Raw genomic sequence first — 14,777 nt, forward strand, 5'->3', positions numbered from 1 at the left:
CAAGTGCAGTGGAACAGGTGGAAGTGGTCCCTGGTGGTTTCTCAAACACGCTTTGACATTGCTGTATGCACTGTACACCTCAATAGACTTGGGTGCTCTAGCAAAGTAGACTACACATTGGGCTAGTATGACCTGCAAAACAGAGAGAGAACAATATTACGTGACTTTTAGATTGTAAACTCTTTGGAACAAGGACCATCATTTAGTTTGTTGTTTGTACAGCATGTAGCACAAGGGGCCATGTCCTTGTCTAGCCTGTAGCTGCTATTGCACTATGAATGTTTAATAATACCACCACCAGCACCACCACCTCCTCTTGCTTTTGGCTAATTAAGAAGCAAAAGAATAGTTAACTTAGAATACAAAGTTGTAAATATTATACAAAGAAACCAAGAGTGACAAGACAAAAATAAAACTTGTTAAAAATATGTGTATGCTCGTACAAACAAGTTTGTGACAGCTTTACCTCACATTCTGGCATTCCAATAAAATGACAGCCTTGGTATGCAGCAACTGCTTGTGTTAATGCCAAAGGATCTGCCAGTCCTACAACAAAAAGGATCATACGTAAGTAAATTAAAACCAGCAAAGTAGAGCAAGTACTGTCTTTCTTCGTCTACGTACAAAGTCATACCTCTGCTACTGAAGTAAAGGTATGCAGGTATATTGGAGGTGGCTTTTTCAGATAACAGGTCATTTTAGATAATATATGGAGATGGTTTCCCCAAGACTTCTTCCCCAATCACATCTTCACTGAAGTATTATAAGGGAAGTTTTGGTGAATCAGTCAGCCGTGGATAAGCCAGCAAGGTGTTAACAACTGGGAAAACAGCTAGCAGGCTTTGAAGTCAGGGTGATTTATAGAGTTAGTTTCCCCAATTACCAGAAAATATGGGTGTCCCTAACACCCATAGTGTCCTCTGGAAAATATGGGTGTCCTCTGGATAATTTAAGTACAAATGAAAATACATTTTTAGTTAAATAAAATAAACTGTTTTGATTATCTACTGACACCTAAATTCAGGGATCTGTGTTTTTTCTGTAACAGTTGATCAAATCATTAACACCCAAAATGGAATTCTGAATGCAGTCATCCACTTAATCTGAGGTGTCAATGATATCATCAGTTGTTGCAAAAGAAAAAGTTTAGTCCTGAACTCTAGTTATGGCAATGGACTTTGATTTGTTGTTTTTTTAAACAAACAGATTTTTCCAAAAGTAACTGATGCAAACGGAAGAACTTTTAGATATTATTTTTTAAAATGTTCCAGTACTATTATTGTGATGCCCACCTATATCTTCGCTTGCAAATCTCACCAGCCTTCTTGCCACATACAGTGGATTCTCACCACCTTCGAGCATTCGGGCAAGCCAGTAAAGGGAAGCATTTTCATCTGAGCCTCGCATAGATTTATGAAGTGCAGAAATACAGTTGTAATGCTCTTCACCTATTTAGAGAGGGGAAAAAATGGCGAGAAATGTTATGTACAGAAATTTAACTGAACGAACCCACAGAACATCTATTTTTTTATTACTTGTGCTTTCAATAGTAAATACATTTTAAGGGAATTTTTTTTAACTGGGTAATAACTAGATATGGGCCAAAACTTCAGATCCAATACCCTAAATCTGTGTGTGTAAGTTGTGTCTTATATGCAGCAGGCTTATTCAATTTTTTTTTAAGTTTTTACCTTTTCTTTATACACTGAAAAACAAAATAAAATTGTTTTTGTAGTTCTCCTTTAAAATCTGTCTTCAACAAGAAAAATTAAATAAATTTTAGGGCAATTAGGAATCAGGAAAGCCATATAGAATAGCTACTGATGAGGAACAAGAAAGGGAAAAATATATTCCAGTCGATTGGTGAGTATTACTGGGTAAGGAATTCATCAACAAGCTTACAGTGCCACCACTTTTGAATATTCATGGAAAATTGGGGAGGTGACAGAAGACTGGACAAAAAACAAACACTGTACTACTGATCTAACAAAGAGAAAAGGAGCCTAGCAATTATATTCTCATAAATTGAACAATATCTCTGATGACATACAGCAAAAATTAAGGAAAAGTATTTCACTCCTATGCCAATTTTTTCCCATTCAGACAGGGAGAAACCTGGAAAGATGCAATACTGAAAGAGATCTACAGATGACAGAAGACAGTAATCAGATGTGAATTTGCAATGTTAGATTCCAACAAAGAAACCAATGCAATTTTATGATGAATACATAGAGATGTCATATCACAAAGTCTGGAGGAAATAGTTTTTCTCTACAGCGCTGGTGCAACTGCATCCTGGATTCAGTTACAGGCACTTTCTTTACCAGACAGACACTGACAAATGGATGGGAGCTCAGGAGGGAAAAAGCGATTACATATGGGGCTAGAAGGACTGAAATGCCAAGAAAGTTTAATTTATAGAGATTGGCTAATTAACTCCTCCAGGGAGACAACTGAGGAAAAGGAGCAAAGCAAAGCAAAAGTGGATATAACTAAGAATAAAAGGGGGAAATTAAGAAAGGGAAACAGACAGTTTCTGTTTACAAATTTATGTGTACTTGATTAGCAAGTTTTAAAAAAAAAAAATGTATGTTTTTTAACTTTCCTTATCATCCGCATTTTTTTTTTTTTTTTTGGCTAAGTGTCTGGTGTGCTTTGGTTCACAGATACCAAAAATATAAAATGCATTATTAAACAACTAACTGCACATAAAAGCAACTGTTACATTTCTCTTTCTCCTCTACCCCAAAAAATTCACAACCACAGGGCCATATCCTTAGCATTCATAGGTGTTGCGTAATAAAAGCTGTGCACGTTAGTTTGAGTATGGAAGCCCCAAACCTTCTGCCATTGAACTGAAAAGGAAAACACTTGCAGACTTTCATGGGAGCAAGACCTGGGCCCAAGTCCCATATGGTTATTGTAAATATCATATTGTTATTCTATCCAGATTTTAGGCTCACAAGTGTGGGCTTCTGGAACATACAAGCCTGCAGACAGCTATTTTTAATAGTATTCCACACAGAGTCCACTGGTATGCAGTCATTATCGTGCCAACATACGCAGCATATCTGTGCTCCATCATAGCACTCAAGCTTTCAACTTCAGCTGGTAGCAATAAACCCAAGCAGCTGAACTCGCATCATGCTCTCGGAAAAGGCGTCTCTTGGTCTTTTAAAAGTAAAGACGACACACTTGCCCATCTCTTTCTAATGAAAGTGCTTTCGTGTGCTGTTTAGGCTGCTAGACGGGAGTTGACTTTGTTATACAACACCAGATGGGGAGAACCCACACATGTATATAAGCCCTGAAACACAACAAGGTATGTATTTCACAGCAGATGACTAAGTCCTGTTGGTAACAGGCATGGAAAAGGCCATATTACTATTCTACATTTACATTACAGTCACAGCTAGAGACCTCAACCAGGGCAGCGTCTCATTGTGCTAGGCACTGTACAGATAAAACAAGCATTAGTCCCTGTCGCACCCATATTCTGCCCTTTTCAGCCAGAGAAGAATGTAGCCAGCCTGTGGATAAGGGATAGCAAGTACACAGTAAAAGGGAGACCACAACAACAGAACTGATAAGAAGAGGTCTTCTGCCTGGGACTTATGAGAAAGAAAGCATGAAAAGCTAGTACATAACCCTCAGCCTGCACATAACTAACGTATGGGCTTTTTGCTACTTCATAAAGAAGGAAGATTATTATTATTATTATTATTATTTTAAATAATTTGAAGGGGTTTCCAGATAATAAAATATTCCCAGTAGCTGGGCTAAACAAACTCAGAGGCCAAAGACTGAATAAATCCAAACAATGATTACTATATAAATAACTAGAAACATCACAGTGATTATTTATCATTGTTTTCAATTAAATCAACAGTAATACAATCAGAAATATGAAAATAAAATGTAAAAGTGATGGGGGAATATACAAACTTGTAACTGAAAGGCAGTGTTGTATCAATTCATCCATTAACATAAATATCAATATTGTGTCACTGTTTTCTTGTGCTTCCCCATCTGTTTGTCTCTTGTCTCATACTTAGATTGTAAGCTTTTAGAGACAGGGATCTCCTTTTTGACGTGGGTTTGTACAATGCCAAGCACAATAGGGTCCTGCTCCATGATTGAAGCTCCTAGGCACTATGGTAATAAAAATAATCAATAATACAATATGGACACTGTTCAAGAGTGAGTGCTGTATCAACCATTATATACGCTTAAATTATACTGAAAAAAATCAAGATAAAAACTACAAGATGTCCAGAATCACTTGTTCCCCTCAGATCTACTGTACATTGCAAATGCTGCAGCATTCAACTGGTGGCTGAGTTTGACAAGAACACCTCCTTTATCTGGATGCTACACTATACAACTCAATCTTCGCTGGTTTGCACACACAGAGAGCAGCATCCCTATGAGGGGAAGGATTTATACAGTTTGGGTTGAGAGTCGCTCGCTCCCTAGGCTTCTGGTTAGTGCTTGGTGGAAGTATGTAGGAAAATACACCTCAATATTTATTTGGCCACACTTGCATAAGATGACAAGAACTCTCAATTTCATATTTACTTAACATCTGATTAAATGCCACTTAACCACTTGGATTAGCTAAATGCACAGTTATTACATAGAGTTTATGCTATTACTATTATGATTAAGCAATAATAATTACAATTCACTATTGTTAGGCTAAATACATTTCTTGGAACATATTCTACTAGAAGAGCAATCTTGATTCAGCATGTCCTAGTTATAAAATTTCTTACAATATGCTCTATGTATACAGCTCCTGCTGTCTAGAAGCACTTTACACACTATATACCTAAAGCATCACTGAACTGCAGTGACCTCTAGCATAGAGGGCAATGGTCAAGCAGCATACATGAGGCTTCACAGAGTAGGGAGAAGGGAAATGTTGTAGGAGGATACAGGAAGGCAAACCTCGATTCTTACAGAATGCATCATGGGCTCTTAAAAATTGTTTGCTGTGTGTTAGTCTTTCAAAGACAATATCTGATGAACTCAAACAGGTAAACTGCATGGAACCCAGTGTATTTACCTCAAGGACAAGCGGCTGACCTAATATGCTTATATTTGAACTAGTGGCTTCAGAGAGACACAGAGTATGGCACCTGGATACATTCTAACTAGACAGACAGAGCAGTGGAAGCTGAGGGCACTCAACACCTCACAAGATGGGTTAAGCATTTCAAAGGACTGGGAAATAAAGAGACAGCAAATTGATAAAGGGTAGGGAAAGGTATATAACACACTCGTGAATCCCAGGATGTGAAATTTGGCATGTCTCTCCTTACTGCCACAATATCCTCTTCTTTCTATCTCTATCCACTGCCTTTTTTTTTTTTTTTTTTTTTTTTCTGTCTACCACTGGTCTTCTGTCTCCTTTCTCCCCTCCCCAATCAAATCAGTTGCTGGCTAGGTGTCTTTACCCAAAGATTATTTTCTTAGACAACAGTTTCTCTTTGTAACAGAAAACTTAAAAGCACCATACAAAGTTAAAATAAAAAAAAACAAACCAACTCTCTCATTACAAATTTTGGCAAGTGTAATTACAGATAATCCATCACATTTGATCTACTGGAAAATTAAGTCAATCCATTTTCCAAACTTTTCTTGGCATAATTTTTAGAAGCTAAGATGCAGTGTCATTCACATATTTCCAAAACACTAGCATATAAATTGTTAAGTATAAGGAAACTCATCTAATCCTTAATACTCAATCTCTAATTCCCACATCTACGGCATAAAAAGGTACAAATAGCCAGCATTTGAGACACATAATGTTGCCAAGTCACGAATTTAGTAAGAGCTGGTATCAAATTAGGAATCCTTACACGCAGTTATACGTACATGGCCTGACATTAGCAAACTACAAAATTCATTACCTTATAAAGCAACTCCAAAAATAAAGTTAACCATTCAGATTTTCAAACTGCATTTTGTTGCGAATATGAGCACTGAAAGACTTTTCAGACCTAATAAAAATGCCACTGTAGCATTCCATCTCCACCACAAAATAAACATTTAATTTGAAAAATCCTTCTATCTCAAACACCTACCAACCAAATACATAACAGCAACAACATAACCATTTTAGAGTTTTTAAATCACCTTTAGGCAGGCCAATGTCAACTAACGTTGCCTAAAAAAATGACAACGTACATCACTACAGTCACAAATTTATTTCTGGATTCCATGTAAGATATTTGTTAGATCTTTCATAAAACATTTAATTTTCCATCCTTCAGAATAATTATCTTACTTTGAAATAAATATGATGAATATTGACTGGCTTATAGTGCGAAAGAGGTACTATACTGCTCTAAAGCCTATTTCTCAATCTGAAGAACACAACCATCCTGCCCTTCCTATAATAATAAATGGAAGAGGGATCCCAGCAGAGGGGAGGGAAGTTCCAGGAGATCCTGATATGAAAAAGGTAGAGAACCACTGCTCTAAAGATTTAGACATTTAGCAGTCCTGTAAAAGAAAGATAACTTGGTTATGTTAAGGGCAATATTTCAACACAGTTACTACTGCATCCGAGTGAATATTTAACTGTTCTATTAAAAAGACTACATATAAAATTATTAAAAAGTATCAGGTCTTAAGGTTGAAGTGTACTAGCCAAAGCAACATATTCGGGCAACACATACAATATCTGGAAATATTTTTAGCTAACAGTAAATCAATTATATTTAACAATCCCCAGGGACATCTGGAATTTATTTTATTGTCCCCTTAACTTTGTTCCTTGCTGACTGCTCGTGTGCACATACTAAGCTCTCTGCTGTTCCAATCCCATTGTCTCCCATCCTCTCGTCAGCCACCCTCCACCCATACTTCCACAGAGATTCTTTAGGTAAAGATAGCAGGGTCCTTCTGCCGCAGACAAACAGTCCAGGTGAGAGGCAGGCCTGGCTTCTTCTTTACGAATAGGTGTGCAAGTAGAAGCACTGACAGCCCTGGGGTGGTGCCCTGCGCTGTACTACAAGCACCCTCTGCTCTGCCGATCCAGCTATTCCATTCCAGGCCTTACACATCACCATGATGCAATGCTTCTCCAAGGGCTCAGATGAGACCTAGAATTAGCGAAAGGAAAGTCTCTCTCACTGGCAAGACTCCTAACTCTTGCTGGCCTCCAGAAACCAGCAATCTGGGATTAGGCTGGGACTCAGAGCACTGTTTCTCAGCTGGCAGCCTCTGCCAGATCGACAGTCTGCAGGCACCCACATCAGACATAAGCAGTGGACTATTTCCCTGAAACCATATGCCGCGATAGGTGCTGGAACTAGGAGTGCTGGCTTGAAGTGGTTTCCATTATATACAGGGTTTACAGTTTGGTTCAAAGGCTCTCCACAAACCCACTATACAAATTGTTACAGTGCCGCTGTGTGGCGCTCTCTTCTGTGAGACCAGCACGCTACTTTAGGTCATGTGATTTGGGTTCAACCAACAAAATTGCATTAAAAAAAACTGAGGTTAATAAATGTTAGGCTAAGTCTTAAAAAATTATTTGAAATGGGATGTGTGCTCTGTGACAAAGATGTGCAAACTGCTCCCTCAATTTCCCAGCAACATTTCAACTACTCACATGATTTTGTTTATTTGAAACAGCATTTTTGGATGCCTACCAGAAAAATCCATGCATCCCCTGTCAACCATGACCAAACCACTATTACCACTTTGCACCAAAATACATAATGGGCTTCAATTGCTTCCTCTAGGCTCCAGATGGAGGAGAGATTTTAGTCACTTGGCTTTCACACTCTCTGGCAAATTTTCCACATCATGGGGCCTAAGTTTATGCCAACATAAGTCTAGGTGAACCTCATCTGAATTTGGCCCACACCTGAAATGGAAAGAGCCCAGCTTGACTCTCAGTTCTCAGGACAAGTTTGTAGGGCTGGCAGTTAGACTAAAATTGTAAACTGAGCACATTTGATCTAGTCATTAAGAGAAATAAGAAACCCCACAATATCTTTTTTTGGGGGGGGGGGACGCGAAGATATCAGACCTTTTTCAGAGTAGAACCACAATTCAAGACTAGTTTGTAAATCAGTGACAGCTTGGAAAAATAAATAATTCATAAGATATAATTTTATATCATCAGTCCTTGCTGCATAGCACTACCTTCAGGGTAACCGCTCACCTGCTCGGTCATACAGGATATGGGATCGCTGTAGTCCTTCCTTCACATGGTCTTCTGTTATAAAAACTCCATCCACAGAGCAACCTTGTGTGCTAGCCTGATGAGAGGTTTTCCCTGCAGTTAATCTGGCCTGAACAGCCAATTGGAGTCCATTCAGTCCAGTTCTTGCATCACCATCACAAAGGTAAGCTAGAGTGCTTACAGCTTTTTCCTCTATGTACACAGGGGACCTGCAACGGAATTAGCCCACATTATTTTCATATTACATTCTTTTCATTGCAAATTACTCACAATGTTACCTGTTTTTTTTTTTAAAAACAGCATTTACTGAGAAGTATCTGGGTTTAAAGAGCTGTCCTTTAATTCATGCCATTGTGCTGAAGTATTGCTGGGGCTCTGAGAACAGTATGTGACCTATGTGCCATGTGTGTTATAATGCTTAAGCACAATGGCATGTGTAAAAGCTGGAATGGAAGATTTCAACCATATCTGAACTTCCTTGTTTTTGCAAGATCAGACTGGACAGGGAAGTTTATTTAATGGTAGATTAGGTGATTTTAAAGCTCATCCTGTCTGTCCTGGAAGTGTTGTGGACTTCAATCAATCAATATTTAATAAAACACTGACATCCTTGGATGGAAGGCACTTCAGAACTATTCTTATGCACAAAAATGTGGTACTTTTAGCATGAAATTATCCAACTGCACATTATAGACTAATGAGGCATTATGCAATCAATATGACCTTTGAAACTACTGTAAACAAGAGAATTGACACCAGATCACTTTTTTAAAGTTAAAAAGTGTAAAAGTGGTATTTAAAGTTCACTTGAAAGTATATAAAAGTCTTAAACCATAGAAAATAGATAACAGGCAATTTGTCTTGGAGTCAAATCTTCATGAGTGTGCACATAAACTTAAAGAATAAAAAAGTCATTATTATGACCATAATTTGTATTATAGTAATTGTACTAACACTGTACAAACACACAGAAAGAGACATTAAAGAACACACAATATAAACAGAAAGACAGACCAAGGGTTGGAGGAAAAAGAGAAGCATAATGTAAAGTGACTTGCCCCAGGTCACACAGCAGATCAATGGCAAACTGGAAACAAGAGCCCAGTTCTGCTCCTGACTTTCAATCAAGTGTCCTATCCAATACATAGCAGAAGGTACTATAGTGAAAAGTGCAGCATGAACAATGACTAACTGCCATTTCCAGTACTCAACTGAAAAAAAAATCAATAGATTCATCAACTGGGGATTAATGCACGGAGACAGGAGAGAGTGGTGATTCCACACTGAGTGTCCTGACACGCCAAATAATTTAGGATTCACCCACAGCTCTGCACTTCATTCACTGAAAGATTTACTACTATTATCAGAAATGATGCATGACGAGGCCAGCTACCAATGCCAGTGTTTCCAGACACACTGATCTGCTAATCTTTATTATTTGACCTAGGTCTTTATAGGGTTATGATAAATATCTTAGCCAAGCGGGCAACAGCTGCAAGGGCTCTGAAATGACAGGTACAAGGGCAGCAGTAACTCCCTCTCATTTTAGCCTAGTCAGAAGCAGACCTGAATGTCAACACCAGATATGTATATATATCAAGTTTTTATTCCTCTCAAACTAGACGCTTGCTGCACACTCCCAAACCAGAGGGCGATTTTTGCTAAGAAAAAGATAACATAACACGCACGCCCTCAGCTGTCACTCCCCTCCGCACCTTAGTACTTTTATCTGAGGGACTCAAATACAGAACATTAAACAGGTGTTGCTAATGCCTCAGTGGTGTAGTCTGTAGCTTACGTGCCCCATCTCCTTTATGTGGTGGATTTGAGGGATTGGGAACGGCCTATGGATCTGCATATTCTTGTGTCCACACCATCCCCACAGTCTCTCCTCCAACCGTGCACAAGGAGCCCCAGAGAGCCATGCTCCGTAGTGTGCAGGGAATGCACATCCGCCGCCACATTGAGATAACTACTTTTTCCAACAACATTTCGGGGGGGGGCTGGAGGGAGCTGTGGAATGAAGGAAGCACTGTACAGTACATCTCATTGTAATAATACCTTGATATTTAAAGAGACTGTGATGATGTATCAGGATTCATCCTTCAGAGCTAAAGTTGGCCACTGGGTTTTGTTACGTTTTGAAACAAACCAGTAGGTGCTAATCAGTTGTAGCTGAATAAAAGGTTATTTTTAAAGCACAGCAGGCAGCAAAAGCACTTATACTACAAGTGCCTACGTCAACGGAGAGCAAGAGCAAACAACACGCTGTATGTTTAAAAAACAAAATACTTTGGATTTCCCAGTGGGGAAGATTAGAGAGAAGGATTCATAGAATAGTTCCGACAGAGACCAGGCATTTGCCTGATTAAAAAAAGGCATGAGGCATTTCAGGCTTCTTGCTTTCAGAATATAGGCTGAAACTGAACCCACATCCAGTGGCTAGGGCATCAGACTGGGAGTCAAGAGAGCTCTTAGGGGCAGGGATTATCACTTGCTATGTTTGGATAGGCCCCAACCTCGTTGAGGGCTACCAGCCCTATTGCAATTTAATTGTTAAATAATAATACATTTGAGTTCTATTCTTGGCTCTGCTATTGACTCATTGTATGACCTCAGCCTCTCAGTGCCTCAGTTGTACTGATAAGGTGTTTATATATCCCACTCTATTGTAATGACAGGGACAATAATCCTTACCCATCTTGGTAAAGTGCTTTGAGATCTATGGATGATGTAGAAGTAGTAGTCTTATTTCCATGAAAGCAACATTATACCAAACGTGACCCAATATAGCTATTTTAAATAAAAAGGTTCAGTACTGCATTGTAGAAAATTTAGACTGTGTTATATAACAAATTCTTATCAGCTCCATTATTATTTATTAAAAGTCAATAATATGTAACATGATCGAGACAGCAGGCTCTCTCCCCAAAAGCTTACTATTTATTATGCTAAAATCCACCACGGGAATAGGGAGAGCACCTTGATTAATGCCAGAGGTATCACAATGACATTGCTCTCTTCGTTTTCAGGTGACGATATTTTAGGCAGGCAATAATAGGACTCCACAATAGGGCATTGAGAGCACAGATGAGGATGTAAATAAAAAAAATCTGCTTAAAAGGGAGACAAGGTAAGAGACTGAAAAATATATTTCACTAGGCACATTTTTAAAAAAGTATTGCATATTGAACGCGAGATTAAAACAAAAATGAGTGGAGAAACTGTCATGCATGAAACAGTCATGCATACAATACAGTGCAGTCAGTGGTTTTAAATAAGGTTGGGGTTCTTCCCCATCCCCCCAAAATATTTCAGTAGAAGAGAATACCCCTTCATCAGAGGAAACTGATACTTACACTAATTCATTCAAATACTGCATTTCTTCCCTTAAGAATTACTATTTCAGTACAAATTGTAGCTGTGATCCAGAGACTCCAGATTAACAGTGAGTTTGCTAATTTTGCTTTAGCAGGCAAGATCTTGATTACAAAGTAGTGTTTAATTATGTCAGTGCTTTGGTTTCCAAAACCAAACTATTTCACCTTTTTTACCCTGGCCTGCCATCCCATGCTCAGAAGCTCAAATCCATTCTCTGTGTTTTTACAGACCTGCCCCTTACCCTACATGCCTTAACAATTTAAAGTCAGGAAAACTACTCTGACCTCTCAACAGATTCATGCTCATCTTACAAATGGACTGTCTAGTACTTAACAGGGAACATACTAGATGCCAAGTCTTGATGTTTGTACCTTGTAACTAGCGATACTTGGAGACAAAAATATAAATAAACAAACAGGGGCACCCCAGGAACTATCACTTACTGACAACAAAATGCTATACCAGGGGTAGGCAACCTATGGCACGCGTTCCGAAGGCGGCACGTGAGCTGATTTTCAGTGGCACTCACACTGCCCGGGTCCCTAGCCACCGGTCCGGGGAGGCTCTGCATTTTAATTAAATTTTAAATGAAGCTTCTTAAACATTTTAAAAGCCTTATTTACTTTACATACAACAATAGTTTAGTTATATATTATAGACTTATAGAAAGAGACCTTCTAAAAACATTAAAATGTATTACTGCCACGCGAAACCTTAAATTAGAATGAATAAATGAAGACTCAGCACACCGCTTCTGAAAGGTTGCCGACCCCTGTACTATACTAACTAAGGTGAAGGAAAACCACAGCTAGATAGTTTTTCCAAGAGTAAATATCTCACTAGCTTGTCTCCACTATGGAATCCATCTGAATCCCAGCATGAACTATCCTAAAAAACTGTCATTAGGCCAAATTCTGAGGTGATTTGCAAGATGCTATTAGTGAGTGCAAGGGAGTCAAAGTGAGTGTAACCTACTTGTGGAAGGGCTGGAAATACAACAAACAGCAGGGTGCAATATAAAGTAGTCCCTCATTTCTTTAATGTACCCTCAAACATTACAGTCCCACAGCAAGTTACACTAGCGTAGACTCCCTTCTCAACAGAGCCATATAACATCAATTTTGAAGCACAATTTTCAAAGAAATAAATTAGTTCTTCATAAAAATAATAATACAAATAACTGATGATACAATACGTAGCTTAAACCACCTTAAAAGATCACTTCTGAATTTGGCTCTTCATCTCAGCTCCAATGTCTGCAGGAAAGTTGGAGAGAATATGCGATAAAAAAGGAAACAACTTTCTAAAAGGCTTGAGACCAAAAAGGAGATTTTAATCAAGAGGATTAAGATAAAACAAGTAAGTGGAACAATATTTCATTAATTACAATGCACTAATTACCAGACTGAATTATATGGCATCTAGTGGTTGCTAGTGCAGGGGACTAGAAATATGGACTCCTATATTTTGCTTGACTCGGACACTACCTTGCTATGTGACCTTTCTATGTGTGTTTATACACGTTTATCTAAACAGACAAAGTTGGGAGGATTAAAAAAAATTAATGTTTGTAAAGTGATTTGATTTCCTGACATTAATGTTACATTGTATAAGTGCAATGTATCACTGTATGTAGAACAAGGCAGGAATGAATACATTTTAGTGTCACATTGTATATTAGTAAGACCCCCAACAAATGAAAGTGTTGGTAGCCTCTCTCTACATTTCAGAAACGTCTAATCTTTGGTATGAACTTTTTTTTTTTTCTTACTTCTCCTCCTCACATTTTTGTCTCTCTCTTCCTGGCTCAGGTTTACAGTGGCTGAGATAATGGTGCAAACTTACAAGAGTGCTTTACCTAGAGTAGTTTCTTTGCGCACAAAATTAGGACCATAGAATTTGCAACATTTTTCATTTTAGTATCTATGTTCACAGCTGGCATAAGCAGGGGCAACTTGGCTACAGTGAATCTGGCCCAAGTGTAAAACACAGACATTATGCTGCAGAACTTTAATAACTAAATTCAAAGGTTGTTAAAATAACATTAGGAATCTAACTTAATAATTGACAAAAATAAGGAAATAAAAATTAGGCGGACAATCCACTTAGTTGTAGTTACAGAAGGGGTCCCTAAAATGCCAGGTGTTACACACTATGGCCAAGGTTTCAAACTTGGGTGCCCGTAGTCAGGCCTCTGAATCCATATTTAGGCACCCACATGTAAGAGGGTTCATTTTAATAGGTCCTCAGTACTCCGATGACTACAGAAGTTGATCTGTAGCTGCTTTGCATATTTGAAAATCATTTTACATATAGGAGTCTGAACATGAATTTAGTAGTGTAACTTCATGCAGCCAAGTTTGAAAACCGTGGGCCATATGTGCCCACTACACATAAGAGAGTGACTTCCAGAGAGAATCATCCTGAACACTGAAATCTTTCGCTTATGCTTTTTTATGACTAATCCCCAGCTTTGTGCTTTAAACTAGAGTTGTCCCACCACCAACCTCCTTTGTCACCAAATACAACATACTGTATCTTTGCGTGCATATGCTCATAATCAAAACGGGGGGTAACAATATAGATCAGTTGGTAGAACTCTTACTTCTGGGCCAGAAGAACAAGTTCTACACTAGGACCCGGGCTCCTACCCAATACTAAATATTCTATCCAATGCTAGCAGGAGAATGAAAAGGTGTTCCTACGCTTTAATTACCACCCTCATCTATATTACAACAATTTTATTTCTCAAGGGTCATTTATGGCCCAAAGTAGATATTAAAAATTGTATTAAATAGATACGGGGGGGGAGGGATAGCTCAGTGGTTTGAGCATTGGCCTGCTAAACCCAGGGTTGTGAATTCAATCCTTGAGGGGGCCACTTAGGGATCTGGGGCAAAATCAGTACTTGGTCCTGCTAGTGAAGGCAGGGGGCTGGACTTGATGACCTTTCAAGGTCCTTTCCAGTTCTAGGAGATGGGATATCTCCATTAATTTAATTTAATTTAGATACAGTTTTCTGGTGGTGGAATTTGGAGGGAACGTTACTGGGACATCCTTCAAGGAGCTTCAGAGGGCACTTCCATTGCCGCAGCAGGAGGCAGCCCATCTCCTGAAGACAGAGGACCTTCAGCTAGAGCAGTGGTTCTCAACGAGGGGTCCAGGACCTCCTGGGGGGCTGCAGACAGGTTTC

The 14,777-nt window shown here is 38.8% G+C and overlaps 1 protein-coding gene across 1 annotated transcript in view; it reads right to left on the reverse strand.

Moving 5' to 3' along the window:
• Positions 1–6: 6 nt before the first annotated feature.
• Positions 7–14,777, reverse strand: part of WRNIP1 (WRN helicase interacting protein 1) — a gene marked incomplete at its 3' end in the record, with an annotated part of 28,197 nt that continues 13,426 nt past the window's right edge. Inside the window, exons 4-7 of the mRNA XM_024204048.2 lie at positions 8,183–8,412; positions 1,293–1,448; positions 467–546; positions 7–132 (exon numbers count right to left, since the gene is read on the reverse strand). Of these exons, the coding sequence (XP_024059816.2) occupies positions 7–132; positions 467–546; positions 1,293–1,448; positions 8,183–8,412 (592 nt within the window). The remainder of the gene's footprint in view (positions 133–466; positions 547–1,292; positions 1,449–8,182; positions 8,413–14,777) is intronic.

This window comes from Terrapene carolina, unplaced genomic scaffold (assembly GCF_002925995.2).
Source record: "Terrapene carolina triunguis isolate 2854851 unplaced genomic scaffold, T_m_triunguis-2.0 Scaffold53, whole genome shotgun sequence".
NCBI lineage: Eukaryota > Metazoa > Chordata > Testudines > Emydidae > Terrapene > Terrapene triunguis.